General features: G+C 39.5%; 2 protein-coding genes across 2 annotated transcripts in view; both read left to right on the forward strand.

Annotated features, from left to right (window-relative positions):
* shank3a (SH3 and multiple ankyrin repeat domains 3a) overlaps positions 1 to 15,387 on the forward strand; it is a 973,942-nt gene that overhangs the window by 811,076 nt on the left and 147,479 nt on the right. Inside the window, exon 18 of the mRNA XM_072562789.1 lies at positions 3,724 to 3,859. Within this exon, the coding sequence (XP_072418890.1) occupies positions 3,724 to 3,859 (136 nt within the window). The remainder of the gene's footprint in view (positions 1 to 3,723; positions 3,860 to 15,387) is intronic.
* Positions 4,528 to 14,905, forward strand: LOC140466586 (uncharacterized). Its single transcript, XM_072562040.1, has 4 exons — positions 4,528 to 4,540; positions 12,139 to 12,271; positions 12,908 to 13,074; positions 13,881 to 14,905. Exons 1-4 carry the CDS (start codon positions 4,528 to 4,530, stop codon positions 14,615 to 14,617), a joined length of 1,050 nt encoding a protein of 349 aa, XP_072418141.1. The 3' UTR covers positions 14,618 to 14,905.

Here is a 15,387-nt window from a genome sequence, read left to right on the forward strand (position 1 = left end):
AAAGGAGCAACATTGTCACAAGGGTAACTCAACAATAGAACAAACTTCGTGGCTTTGTGTCTTTCGGCTAGGACAGTAGGCAAAGAAGTGACAGATGGACTACAATGTGATTAGACACTTTGATAGGAAGAATAGAGGCATAGACTATTTTCTGAATGGGGAAAGACTACACAAATCTGAAGCACAAAAGCATTTAGGAGCCCTAGTTTGGGGTTACCTTAAGGTTAACATGCACATTCAATTGGCAGTAAGGAAGGCAAATGAAATATTGGCATTAATTTTGAGAGGCCTAGAATATAAATGGAAGGATGTACTGCTGAGGCTGTATAAGGCTCTGGTCAGACCACATTTGGAACATTGTGAGCAGTTTTGGGCCTCATCTCTAAGAAGGGTATGCTGACTTTGGAGGGTGTCCAGAAGAGATTCATAAGAATTATCCCAGGAATGAAGGGCTTGTCATATGAGGTGCAGTTGAGGAGTCTGGGTCTATACTCAGAGTTTAGAAGGGTAAGGGGGAATCTGATTGAAACTTACAGAACCGAGAGGCCTGGATAGAGTGGATATGGGGAAATGTTTCCACTAGTAGAAAAGACTAGGACCTGAAGGCACAGATTCAAATTGAAGGGATGGTCCTTCAAAATTGAGATGAGGAAGAATTTCTTGCCAGAGGGTGATTAATCTGTGAAGCTCATTGTCACAAAGTGCTGTGGAGGCCAAGTCATTGAGGTTCTTTAAGATAGAGATAGATAGGCTATTGATTGGTAAGGGATTCAAAGATTACAGGGAGAAGGCAGAATCGGGTTGAGAAACATCAGAGCTGAAAATGTGTTGCTGGAAAAGCACAGCAGGTCAGGCAGCATCCAAGGAGCAGGAGAATCGATGTTTCGGGCATGAGCCCTTCTTCAGGAGTCCTGAAGATTCCTGAAGAAGGGCTCATGCCCGAAACATCGAATCTCCTGCTCCTTGGATGCTGCCTGACCTGCTGCGCTTTTCCAGCAACACATTTTCAGCTCTGATCTCCAGCATCTGCAATCCTCACTTTCTCCTTGAAAAACATATCAGTCATGATTGAATGATTTGATGGGGTGAATGACCTAATTGCACTCCTGTACCTTATGGGATTGGTCCAAAAGGGCCATGGGAGTGTCATTGCAGCCTGGTGTCAGAACCTGCAGGGACTGATCTGGGTGTTGAGAGGGCTGTGGGTTCAGGATTTGAGGGGAGTGTTGGAGGTGTGAGAGCAGGGGAGGAGCAGGTAGATAAAATGCCAGGTCTGGCAACAAGTAATATGAGATTCTACAGTTGGAGGATGTATTAGGTCTGGCAATGCTGGAAGAGGTGTTGGGTCGCAGGATAAGGGAGCTATTGGGTCTGGCAGTGGGGAGGTTCCAGCTGCGAGTCTAGGGTAGGTGTAGTCAAGGGCACATTTGATAAGTTATGGTGAATTACGTTTACTGGAAAACTCTAAACTCTCCAGTTTAAATGGATACTTTCAGAGACTTCGGGCATAGGAGAATTGCCCAGTAGATTCTTCAGTTCCTCAGGCAATTCCCTCGGGATCTGCTATGTTGGGGATTCTGCTGGGTCTGTATGCATAAATCCCACCTACACTCCAGGTACCTGGGCTCTCGGGAAATCTGGACCCTTATTTATGGAAAGGCTTTCACGCATTAAAAGCAGTTCAAAGAGGGTGTACTGGAGTAATACCTGGAAAGCACGGGCTGTTTTACGAGGAAGGTTCGGACAGGCTATGCTTTTATGTGGAGTAGCCTTAAAGAGTAAAACGTGACTTAACTGAAATATTTAGATGCTGTGGGATCTTGACAGGGTAAATGTGAAGATGTTTCTTCATATGAGTGAATCTAGAACTAGATTAACCTGTTTAAAAAGGGTTAAACTTTAACTGTTTAAAAATCAAGGATAGCCCATTTAAAACAGAGATGAGTTGCTCATTTATTTCCTCTCAGAGAGTCATGAATCTTTGGGTCGATCTTGCTGATAAGATGTGAAGTAGAGAACTTTGAATCTTTTTAAGGCAAAGATATATAGTTCCTTGTTAAGCAAGAGGTTGAAATTTTATCAGGGATAGACATGATCTTATTAAATTGTGTCACAAACTCAAGGGGTCAAATATCCCACTCATGTTCTTATTTGTAACGTTGCTTATATTAAGTGTTTGAGAATGCCTTGTCTAAACAAAGGAGACTTTACATCTGAAAAGCTACGCAATTGTTGATCATTGCCTTATGTTGGATTCAGGAACACAGACTGAATTAAAGTTGTAATACAGGGATCTTATATTCCACTGATAAAATATTAATGGAAAAACATATCTCAGAGAAACAAGCTATTTACAATGACCATTTAGGACCAACATTCCAAATAGACCAGAGACCATTGAGAACATCTGATCTCTAATCAGCTGGTGGCCGAGTTCAGTTGGTACAGCTCTGACTGCTAATTTCCATCTGACTGCTTTAGCCAGATTGCTTTGTCTCCCAGATACGATGGGATCTTCCTCTTCTTGTGGTCTGTTGAAGTGTTGTGTAGATATTTTGCCCAGGTCTTTTCATTCAGTTTACTGCAATCTCAAGTTTTCTAGCTGTTTTCAAAATCTTCAGTCTGCCTATTCATGGCTTTGAATGTTTTATGCTGTAACATACTAGTCGCAGATTTCAGCTCCTATTTTGTGCTACATGTGTTTCTCTCTTTTTCTTGGCTTCTGTCTCTATCCCCTCCTCCTTCAGCCCTGTTTTCTGGGATCCAGGCTCAGCCTCTTTTATAGCCCACGGTCTGGGCTCTGGCCTTCACCACAAGTCCCCCATGTGGATTTTGTTTTCCCAAGAGGGATATCCATTGAATTGAATAATTCCCCAACTCAGTATCCTCCCAGACCAACAACCTGTCCTGGTGAGGACCTAGTTTTGCCCTGTAGTCAGGCCCGCCCCTAAGTTGAAAGTTAAATGCCAAGTTCGCTCTTACCTCCTCCACTACAGATGAATGTATTGTCAAACCAAGGATCCTCCTCCCCATCATTTCAGTGTAAAATAATTTATGAAGTGCAGATTATAGTCTGGTGATTACTGGAAATCTCACACTCCCCTTGTACGTTTAACCCTTCTGTCTCTTACTGACCCATTTATAAATACTACTTCAATAACATGAACCTCTATTATCTTTCAAAGAGGGCTTACCCATTTTTCACTCTGACTGCTATAAGTCAGTGGAGAAAAATCAAGTGGGAAAGCACTGAGTAGTTGCTTAACGCTTACATTTTCACTGGATGCAATCTACGAATACACTATTTCCTTAGCCAGGAGCTGATCTGCATCAGTTGCAAATGATTGCTCTGGGCACTCTTAAATCTTTCATCTACTAAACTTGAAACACAAGATACTGTAAAGAATGCAGATCCACCAATGCATGAAAGGACTATTGTCATCAGTCAATGATTAGCAGTACGTATTTCAATCTTGAAAAGTCTATATTGGACACAAAGACTTGTCTCCTTTCAGCTGTTAACAAATACAGTCTGTGGTTCCAGCACATTCTGAGTGGATGTGGTAGTCAGGGTTTCCTTCAGCTGTAATCCTTTGCATCTCCCTAATCCTTCAGTTGTGCTCCTTGTGTTGACTCCTTTTTTTGTTCCAATGAGCTATTTTACACACACTTTCCAAAATGCAAAAGGGTCATGGTCTTAACTAAATTTATCTTCCTTTGCAGGTAAACAATGTCAACGTAGTGAAGGTTGGACACAAGCAAGTGGTTTCCATGATCCGACAGGGAGGGAACAACCTGCTGATGAAGGTGGTGACAGTCAGCCGAAAGCCAGAACTGGAGGACGGAATGAGGAAGAAAGGTCAGGAGATAATTTATTATCATTGGAAAATACTGTCAGAATTAACCCTTTCACTGATTGACTGAATGGCAGATGTTCTGTTGATGCTACTGGTTGTAGTCAAGACTAATAACTATGTGAAGTTGGATGCACATCCTGATTTATCATAGAGAGCTCTGGATTACACTGCTGTGTAACAGAAGGAAAATCTATGTAGAGTCTAATTCCAAATATCACGTACATGTCCATGTAGATACAGAGCTTGTTCCTCTTATACAACCCCAGTGCATCAGAGAATCACCTATGTATCTTGTCAGATACCTTCACTTAATCAGTTTGTAAGTGAACCAGTGCCTCTGCTTAAGTAATCAAAAAAAACAGTGAAATCGTGGTTTTCTAAAGTTAAGGAATGAATCAAATCCACACTCCCCAACAAGCTAAGAAGCAAATTGAAATACCTTTCTCTCAATCAGGGTGTGACAACTTAAATATCCCATCCACAGGGATTATGGAGCAAATTAAGATTCTTTCATCTCAGTAGGTTAGAAGTTAATATCTTGTCAGCCTTCCAACTCATGAATTGATGATTTTAGCCATGATGGTTAATGATGTATTAAACATGACCTAGTATGGCTTAGAAGCCCCAGTAGTGCATGGCAGTCTTGGTCACACTGATGCAAATTAAGACAATGGATTCTGAAGGTACAGGGTTGACTGAGCTCTGTTTCCTCAAACCAAACTTTCATTTTTCCTTTGTCTCTTTCAATACCCTTGCAATCACTCAGGCTCCGGAGGTCAAGCAGTCAACACTGCCTCCCAGTTGCCTGTATCAATATCCATTACCTTCATATTTTGCTTGCAGGTAGTTTTGTAGCAGAGATATGGATTTTTAGCAGGTTGTGACCAAGTGACCAATTTAGCATTCAGAACACCTTTGGGGATACAGCCATCATCCAATAACTTAAGATGCTAATCACTTAAGCACTGAGTGTACGCTGATGGATCTTGGATCTCTGAATTGATGATTTTGTCCTGGCATTGAGACTGAGGCTCTCTGTGGATGTAAGCTGATTTCTGTCATCAGATTTGCTCACTGAAGACCTCTCCTTGCAATAAAAATGTTGAAACCCCCTTTCCTCCCATCTCATTACCATCCTCCTCTTTTTTTCTTCTTCCATCTCTTTCCTTCCCTTTCTGTCCTTCCCTCCTCTCTTTCCTGTCTATTCCCTCTCCCTTCCCACTCTCCTGCTCTCTTTTTATATCCAGAAGTGCTCTTACAAATGCCCTCAAATCATCATAGAATATTCCATCTATTAAATAGCACCCATAAACCCCCTCCCAACTCCAATTAGTTGGAAAATGTTTTCAACTCTCTTTGCTTCATCAGTTAGCAAGTGAATTGGCCACATCCTGTTTCTCCTAATGCCCAACCTTAGTCCAAGGTTAATGAAGCATGTATAAGATTAATTATTAAACTGCCCTTTTGTTTTTCCCTCCACAATAAGCAATTCCTCTAAAAGATGGGAGGAATTAAAGCAAAGGAATTATACTGAAACAAGAATGCCCATTATTCAGTACAATTCAAATCTGAATGGGTATTGAGAAAACTGTAAACACGTGACACAGTGAAAGGGTTAAAATCTCTGCATGTAAACTGCTTCTCACTGAGCGCGTTTTATGAAACTTACACTTGCAGGAGGGACTATCTTAACTGTATGCCAATGTACTCCTGTGATGATCAACAGCTTATTCAGTGAGTGGGTTAGCCATATAAACCAGGAAGGTCCCAGGTTCTGAACTCTGGTAATGTGCTGAGTTAACTGATGCCATAAGGAATAGTGGTAGTTCTCAACTTTCATTTGCATTCCAGGCTAGAAGAGAAAAAAAATTGAATCCTGACCAAAGTTTATAATTTGTTATTATGCAAGTGTGAATATCAGGTAAGGATAGATCAGGTTCCACTATGATATCCATTGCATTTAAACAGCCTAGCAAATTCAATGTCCTGGTTTTCACAAGAGGAATGATCACATGGTTGAGGTCTCAAAGAAAAAGTGTATCACAGACCAGTAGGGAGTTAATACTTACAAACCAGGTAAAAGAGATAGAAATTGAGTGAGAGAAGAAACAATGCCATGGAACTGTATGTGAAATGTGTTAACATTTGTCTGAGAGTGCAACTTACCATTAAGCAAATTGTCGTTTGATATACTCATCAATTTAGCAAAGTGTGTTTAAGTTTAATGAATGTTGATCTAATAAGGCAACATGTAAAGTTGAAATGTGTTCTTGTGGTTCTAAAGATGTAGTTGTGTTATGTATTTAAAAGATAAATGTTTTTGAACATAGTCCAAGTCCACACTTTAAATGAGAGCTTTATTTAAATTAATCAAACCCCATAAAATTATACTCCATTGATTACTAGCTCCTGTATTTATACAACCAATTCATAACCAATTAACCCTTAATTAAATATACCCATCAGCTGTTCCCTCATTCTATTAGGTCTCATACATCCCTTTAGACCACACTAAATAATATCACATCTTTTTTAAATAAATCTATTAATAGAATAATAATAAAAAGCAAATAACATATGCAAAATGACAATATATTATTCCAATTTTCCTTCTTTGCACATGAATGTTCCAAGCATCCTTTTCCAATTATGTCCAATAGTTTTTAAAGCTTGCTCTTTTCTTTCTAAACAATCAGATAGCTGACTGCTTCTACAAACCCATTTCAATTTGAAAATTTCTCTATTCTCCAATTCCTGTTTTAAAACTGCAAAAATCAATCCCCAGTCTTTTTCTCATTCATACATTTTGTTTAGTGTAAGATATTCCATAGTGACTTGTTATCAATGGAGCACTCATTCATTTTTGCTACTGTATCCATTTTCGGAACTCCTTCTACTTTCACCAAGAAAAACGTTATATCTATAGTCTCACCAAGTGTGACAGTTTCAGCTGCTAGGGTACTTTTTACTACTCCTCACTTTATTAACTTCCTGTGCTAGAGGTAACATTTGCCTTCCTTTGCTATAAGAAAAATAATAAACCCTCATGTACTTAAAAAGTCGTCACAGAGATTTGCATTAGAAAAATTACTAAAACCAACTAGTTTTCATGTTACTGGTATCTTCCAATTGTGGAAATGTAAAAATACAGTCATCAATTTTTATTTTTTCAATGTTTTCTTTGCCTAATTAATACATTCCACCTTGGGTTGTATTCAACTGTAATACTTCACAACTTCACTTAGTGCCCAGCCAATTCAGCTGTCCACTGCATTCCTCTATTTCAGTTTTGGAAGTCACTACATCTTTTACTGAGGCCTACTTTGACTAACAGCAATGGGGGCTAACATTTTGCATATGCGATTGCTGATGCAAATCAACACCTGATCCTTTTGCTTTAAGCCCACATATGACAATATTTTTAAATTCGTCGCCACACCCCACAAAGCCATCAAGGTGCCTGGAAGTTACCCAAATGGTGCAAGTAAAACGTGGCAGGATCTGCTTTAAACTGAAGATAGCCTAATTTTAATAAGTTATATGTTACTGAGAAGTATCAAAATCTTGGGGCATCATTTTGGCCATTTACACATTTATTTGACTTCCAAAATGTTCCCAATGCATGTGTCCTCCTTTGGACATGCCTATCAAGCTGATCTCCTTGCAGAAATGCAGCTTTAATATCAAATGACATACGCTCCCAAGCATCTATTACTAACATTTTAAAAATTGCTTCTTCTACTGTCAGTGAAACTGTTCTTAAATCTTAGTATCTCGGATTTTGTGAAAACCTCCTACTGCAAGTTACTTCAGGAGAAGTGACTTTTTCCATGCATTTCCACCGAAGTGATAAAGATGGTAGTCCTCCATTTGGCACATCTGCATTCATCCCAAATTCTCTCCAGTTTTGTAGTTCTTGTTTTATTAATTTTGCGGTCATTGGGACTTCCAAATCACATGGGCTCCTGACCCTGGTTCTATTCCAGATTGGTACTATATTTCTTGTTTAGTTAAACCACATCCTCTCTCTTGCCTTTGATCTCTTTCTGGACAGCTACTGTTTTACCTCCCTGTCTTATTAATAGGATTCACTTCAATGATTCGTGATCTCTTTTGAAGGATATGTTTGAGCTTACATGCATTTTCTCGCCTTCCATCTTTTTACTTCAAGCAACTTGGAAGTGTACGCAAACACATGTTTTTGTCTTTATCAATAATGTTCCCCTGGCCTGTCCATTCTTTAAGCCCATCTCTCTTATAATAAACATATTTCCCTGATTGAAACTGGTTTCTAATGGCCTTACCTTATATCTTAAAGCTCAGCAATTTCTTTATGAGACTGGCTTTCTTCCTGCATGCATTGCATTCAAGTGTCCTGAAAATGTCGAGCTTCTTCTTAAACTGGAGGTTGATGACTTATTACTGATGGAACATTAGAATTCCTACCAAAAACTAACTGATGTGGATGATATCATCCAACCATTTGCAAAGACATTCCTACCATGGACACCCCAAGTGAGTGAAAATGATAATTTACAGTTTACTGCATGGTACCTTTCACCAACTCCATTAATAAAATGTCTTTCTGCTATCATACCTATATTATATATATACATATTCACACACCTATCTCTAAATTAATCATTAGCACATCCTTTCCCATGATCACTGAAAAATTATCACTGGTCCAAGTCCAGTCCCTAACCATTTTTCCATTACCTTATCCACAATTATTTTCTAATCCACAATTATTTTACCAAGTACTGTTAACTGACAAAATCTGGTTGCCACATCTACAAAACATAAAATGATTTTTTATTCCATATCACTGAATCCATAGTCACAACCTCATTGAAATCTCTTGCTCAGGGGAGACTTCCATAGGTCATGATGTGGCTTTCAGTATTTCTTACAAATCTCACATCTATTACATCTCTTCAATGAGCTTATCACACTTCCCATTATTCCTGCATCCTTTACTGAAACTTTTAAACTTTGAGGATGGATGGAGAAATTGCTGATGTAATTTTAACACAACTGACTTCTTGTTTTCTAATTTTTACCCGCTGATCTCAATAACACTACTTTGTGCAGACACTTCTGTGTTTTGTTACAAGAATACAGTAGCGTCCCAATTGTGCAAGTTGTAAATTCACAGATTTTCCAAATTGAAGAATTTTCTCATTTTCCATATCCAGCTTCATCTGTGTCTTCTTCATTGATGGCCTACATAATAACATTATTTTTCAGAATATTATATTTGTACAAAGTAATTCCTTCTGCCTATTTCACATGGAATGGACATGCTTTTGAAAGATTTTAATACGTTATCATTCCCAAATCTGAAACAGGTGGAACTCTCAAATTTATTAACTTTGTCCTGATCCTTATAATCGAAATAGCATTTTAGTTTGTCTGCTGCACACACTGAAGATGCGCAACCCCAGTTGAACACTGCATAATTGAAAGATTATGGGCTGAACCTTCTTTTGACGAATACAATGCACTCCATTATGTACTTTTCCATGGTATTTGCCTCAGTCTTTCTAAAAACTGATCACCCCTCAGAAGCAGTTAATAAATCATCTTTTTGATAAATTTTATCCATGAAAGTTCACAATTTGTCCAAACTTTAATCCGTGTTTTAATCAACAGATTCCAACTCCAAAATCAAAATAAATGCGTCTTACACATCTTATGGTAACAAAAGTGCTCAGGCCATGTCTTGTTTCCTCTTTGGTAAAGAAGTAACCAAAGACCACATTGTAACTTTATTCTTCCTTGGCACGAGGCTCATTTTTAGAAACAGGGATAGGTAAAAATACCCTGGGGTTGATTTACATTTTGACACAACCTCCTCCTATCAATGTTATACCCAAGAAAATTAATGTTTTTGAACCGAATCCAAATCCACAATTTTAGTAAGAACTTTATTTCAGCTAACTATACTCCATAAAATTCATATCCCTGATTACTAATTTCCTCTATCTGTACAACCAAGTCACACCCAATTATCCCTTAATTAACATATTCATCATCTGTTCCCTTCTATCTTTGGCTTCCTTTCGAACAGATTAAATGATAAAAGTTTTAGTTTATGAATGAACTTGTTTACAGATTGGTTTTAAAGACTGAATTTGTTTTGATGGGTTATGGTTGAAATTCTGTTCAGATTGAGGACATGAAGGGTCCTTTGTGTAAAGACTTGTTGGAACCATATGTCAAGATACTGTTGATTTTGCAGACTCTGATGATATGAAGTATAATGATTAACAGTAATCAGTCCAGTTTCCAATAAGTATCAGTTAGAAAGTTCTCATATCCTTTCAATACGGAGTTGCTGATTTGAAAATGGTAGATTTTGGAGACCATACAAAGGGGGCTTTACCCTTTAGATTGTTTTCTATAATTGACAAGCTGAAATGATGAGTTGTCAGGACATTTCCAAAGTTAAAACAAAGAATCAACAAAAAATCTTGTTCAGTAATAGTTGGGCTATAAATATGCACATTGTAGAAGGAAGAGAAGTTAGAGAAGGCAAGATCTTTGAAAACTGGAAATAGTAAGAAAGAACTAGTCAAAGTAGGAAGTGAAAGCTACATACTGATCATGCTTGTCTTCCAAATTAGGTACGGAGTAAAGGTCCCTTCACTAAGTGTTCCTTCTGCCATGTTTCTCTATCCTTACTCCACCTTAAAATCTACATTTCTCTTAAAATCTAAAGTTTATGGTTCACATGAGTTTTCTGCCTTTGATTTTGTACTGACTTTGATTCTGTAAATTTTCTGCACTGAAGTCTGGACTTAAAATTCCCAACCTTATATTACATTATCACTTGGGTCAGTAGTCCACAAAGCACAAGACAAGGAAGTTACACTGACACGTGTTAGAAGTGGACTGAGACTTATAATTCTGCTCCAGCCCATGTTGCAGCCAGTAAGTCTCACCCAAATCACTAAAAGTACTAACGCAGATTGATAAGATCTTTAAAAACAAAAGTAAACAAAACACTGGGTTATTGGAATTGGATTGAAAAGCAGAGTTTTACTAAAATTACACAGTACTTTCATTGAGCCACGCTTGGAGAAATGTGCATAGTTCTGATCTCCATGTTGTAAAAAGAATGTCACAACATTGTGGAACATGTGAAAAAACTTTTAAAAATGACACCAGACTGTGAGGATATACTGGTCAAGAAAGATTAAGCAAGCTGGAGTTCTCTTACATATAAGTACAGCACAGGAACAAGCCCTTTGGCCCATGTGTCTGTGCCAACCACGATGCCATGCTAAAGTAATTCCAAATGGTCTGTATCTCTCTATTTCCTGCCTGTTCATGTGTCTGTTCCAGAAAAGGTAAGGATCAGTGGTGACCTGTTAAAGATCTTTAAGATTGTGTAAGGGTTTGTTAGGATGAACAGAGGGACATGTTCTAGAGGAGACTAAAACTAGGGGTTGCAAATATGAGATAGCCAATAATAAATTGAGAACTTCTTCCATCAAAGAATATGAACTCACTACCACATGAAAAATGTAACATGTATGTCTTGATGCACTTAAAAAGGTGGATAAACACACAAAGGTAAAATACACAGGAGGAAATGCCTGAATGAGCAGGGTGAAGAGAATTGGAAGAGACTTATGTAGAGTAGAAACACAGGTGTAGATCAGTTAGGTTAAGTGGCCTTTTTTAATACTGTAAATTCTGTATAAATCTGTTTATCGTCTCATGTTCAGTTTTGTCCTATATTCATGTGAAGGAACTGAAGACAAATAGTGTGCAAACATTTTAGTCATTGACTTAGTATGAGAAGTTAATGCAGGTAAATTTCCCTCAAAGCAGAAAAATAGGCTAAGGGTTGACAAGATGTTTGAAATATAAGACATAAAAAGTACTGAAGGAATTGGTGTGTTTTTGTAATTCCGTCTTTGGGTGTGTGCATCAATGGGCCAGGATTTGGGGGTATATCAGAGCCAATTAACCAGAGCCCCAAGCTGACTGTGCTCAGGTAGGGGCCAGAGGCCCTAGACAAGTGCAGCACAAGGGCCTGTGGTCTCTGCCCCTGAGTCTGTGCAACATATTGCCTGAGCCTCGATAGTGGTGGTGAGATATCTTCCTGAACCGCTTCAGGCTATGTGGCGAAGAAATTCTCATAATTCTCTCATAGTAGGGTTTTCCAAGATTTTTATACAGTAACCATGCAGGATTGGTGATATGTCCAAGTCAAAATGGTTTGTGCTTTGTTGATGTTTCCATGCACCTGCTGCCCTTGTCCTTCCAGTTCTGGAGGAGCCACTGATTTTGGAGGTGCTGCTGAAGAGACTTTGGCAAATGATTGAAGTGCACCGGAATGTAGTGGCTGTGACAAAGGTCTTGTATAACCATGAAGGAAACAGAAGAACCTGCTTCAAAGAGTAAAAACCAATCACACTTGTTGACCTGTTAATCTACTGGAATAATTAACTGTAGCACAGTGACTGTTAAAGCATTGAACAAAAATTGAGTAGATGCTCGTTCAAACAGAATCCAGGGAGATAAATGGTAACAAATTAGAATGGTGAAAACATGGTGTTATCTGTAGACTTGAATGATGTTTGAGTGGCTGGGGGTTGGTGTTATCTTTGATCGGTTAAATCGAAAGGCTCTTGGTAAGGTTACTTCTATCCCTAGGTCTGATGGTTTGAACTTTAAATTAAATTGTCTAATCAGAGGTAAATATTTCACACTTTATTCCCTTAGCAAGTTAGTTAAATTATGAAATCAGCTCACTGAAGCAGTAATAATAGTTAAAAATGGTGAGAGAGTTGCGATCCAGAAGACCGCGGTTTTAGTGAAATGGAACTTTGTCATTGCTGGTTTACACTGTACAAAAAAAAATGAAGCATGCATTTCTTTGACACCAAGACTGTGTTAACGACAACAGAGGACCATCAAGAGGCCACTGAGCCGTCACTGACAGGAGAGTTAATAAATTTGAGCAAAAAAAGTGCCCCAAACTGCAAACGGCTGTCGCAAACGAGATAATGAACTTTTTAAAAAAAAACAAAAAGGGGTTGCGAGGCTAAGCAGCAACACACTAGGAAACGCAAACCAACTGCACAGGACAGCAGGGCACCTAGCGAAATATCTCCCTTGAATCGAGAAACCGCTAGTTCAACTTTCAACCAGCAAGGCACCGATGAGACCGCCACTACGCCAGAGCCCATCACTGAATCTGGTAAGTCATGTAAATAATGTCTGCTGTCTGTTTTAGTTAGAAATAAATAAATACTAACACCATAGCCCTATCCATTAGTCATCGCTAATATGCATGCTAGAAATGACTCCATAGAGTCTTGTAGATCCTTAGATGTAACGCCCCGAGTACATAATCGTTTGCTGTGCCTGCAGTAAGTTCTTTGTTAAGTGGCACTTTTATGCTGTCCTGATGGCTCAGTGGTTGAGCACACCTTGTGTGGTACTGAGCCATACAGGCCAGGAAGGTCCCAGGTTTGACCCTTGGTCTGTGCTGAGTTAGCTGATCTCAGCCAGGGGCAGCTAGGGGGAGCTGGGGGTGGAGGGCACTATGATTGGCCTTAGTGTCCCTGGTCTAGGGAGGGATTAAAAAAAAACAAAAACAAAATCAGCCATGGTTCCCACTCCTGATTGACATTCAGTGACTCCTGCTAGGCACCGTGTGTATGTGTGTGCATGTGTGTGTGCTTGTGTGTGGAAGTCAGGATGAGAAGAGATTTGGGTATGACTGTAATATTTCATTTGGTCGGCTTGCCTACTAACTCTTACAGCCTAGACTCGTGTGTGGAAGATAGTTTGGTGGGCAGGTGGCCAATGGAATGGCAGTTCCCACTGGACCGCTGCCTAGCTGGAGTCACTGCTTTCAGGAAAGGAGTGGAGAGGGAAAGAGAATTGGAGAAGCGTCAGTGGTACTCTGTCGTCTGCAACAGTCTGACTTTAAAAACAAGATCTCACCGTGCTACATAACCCCAAACCCAACATTAAAAGCAACCTCTTATGTCTTCACAGATGAGTCTCTCACATCAACCAGCACTGAGTCACTCGAAGGACTCATCAACATTTTCAAAGATGACGACGCTTCTGAGGAGAACGATGATAAATCTGACCATGAGGAAATTGCCACAATGCCACAAGACCCTGAATCTGAACTCCACACCTCAGACTGTACTGTGGAATGGCAGGAGGACCTGACTCCTGTGGCTGGAGCTTCCAAGGGACCTCTCCTGGATTGTACAATGCAAGCCAGAGGGTCCACCATGGAAGATCAAGGGACACGTCAGCCACAGTTGAGAGATGCTGTCCCCGAAACACCTCCAGCACACACCCAACAGATGCTGGAACAGACCATTCACCTCCTTCATGAGGCAGTGCAGAACTTCCATGTCACTGTGCAGACTGGATACACCCAGATGCACAGTGACATGACAAGATCGCATACTATAATGCAGTTTGGTTGGGCACAATTCACAGAGCAAGTTGGCTGTCTGGTCAGCCTGCTCAGGACCCTGGTGCGAGACCACCAGGCTGCTACCCCTCAGCTCCGTGATGTTGCTGTTCAAAGCTCTCTCAAGTCCCCTGAAGCCCAGTCGACTGGGGTGGTGCTGCCAGCGGCATCCTCTCCTGTGACTGAAGTACTGCCAAATGCACAGTGCAACCCAGTGGGAGACCACTTGAATGATGGATCTTCCCAAAGCTCCGTCACCTGCCCTGTAAATAGAACACATGTACATAGTTTTAATATATAATCATGTAAATAATTCAACTGCATTGACACAATTTGGGTTTCACCGTTGTTACATTTGCACATCTTTTACATCAGTCAACCAGACTACCTCAACACGACCAATTGAAAAGAAGTGCTCTGTAACTTTGTTTTAATTTGTACGTTCATCTACACAGCTTAATGGAGGCATCTATGCTGTTTTGTTGGAACAGTCAACAAATGTTAGTCATTATTTGTACTGTTCATCAAACCATTTGACTAAACAGTTTCTATTTCATCACTTCTTTGTCTGGTGTCTTCTTTCCTGTTCCATACCTGTACATAAGATAATACTGACTCTGCTTCCCCCAAAGGTGTATCATAACTAGTTTCCGAAGCCTGGTAGCAAACTGGTGAATCTACCTTGTCCAGTCTCTATCACTTTAAATTAAAAAAAAGTACTGTAGATGCTGCAGATCTAAAATACAGGCAGAAAGTACTGGATAAGCTCAGCACGCCTGGCAGCATCAATGAAGAGAGTTAATATTTCAATTCTGATATGACTCTTCTGCTTCCAAAAAAATTGTATTCGGTTCAAAATATTAATTTTGGTTCTCTTTCCAAAGCTGCTGCCAGACCTGCTGAATTTTTTCTGCACTCTCTGTTTTACTTTCTATCACTTGAAACTTGCTTTGTCAAGTATGGTTCTTAAAACTGCAGAGAACAGTTACAGTTGCCTAACTATCATTTTGTAAAATATTATCTTTATTCCTAAACTCCGTACTCAGTTTAAGAGCTCTTCCATCTATAGCA

Source organism: Chiloscyllium punctatum, chromosome 44 (assembly GCF_047496795.1).
Source record: "Chiloscyllium punctatum isolate Juve2018m chromosome 44, sChiPun1.3, whole genome shotgun sequence".
In the NCBI taxonomy this organism is placed as follows: domain Eukaryota; kingdom Metazoa; phylum Chordata; class Chondrichthyes; order Orectolobiformes; family Hemiscylliidae; genus Chiloscyllium; species Chiloscyllium punctatum.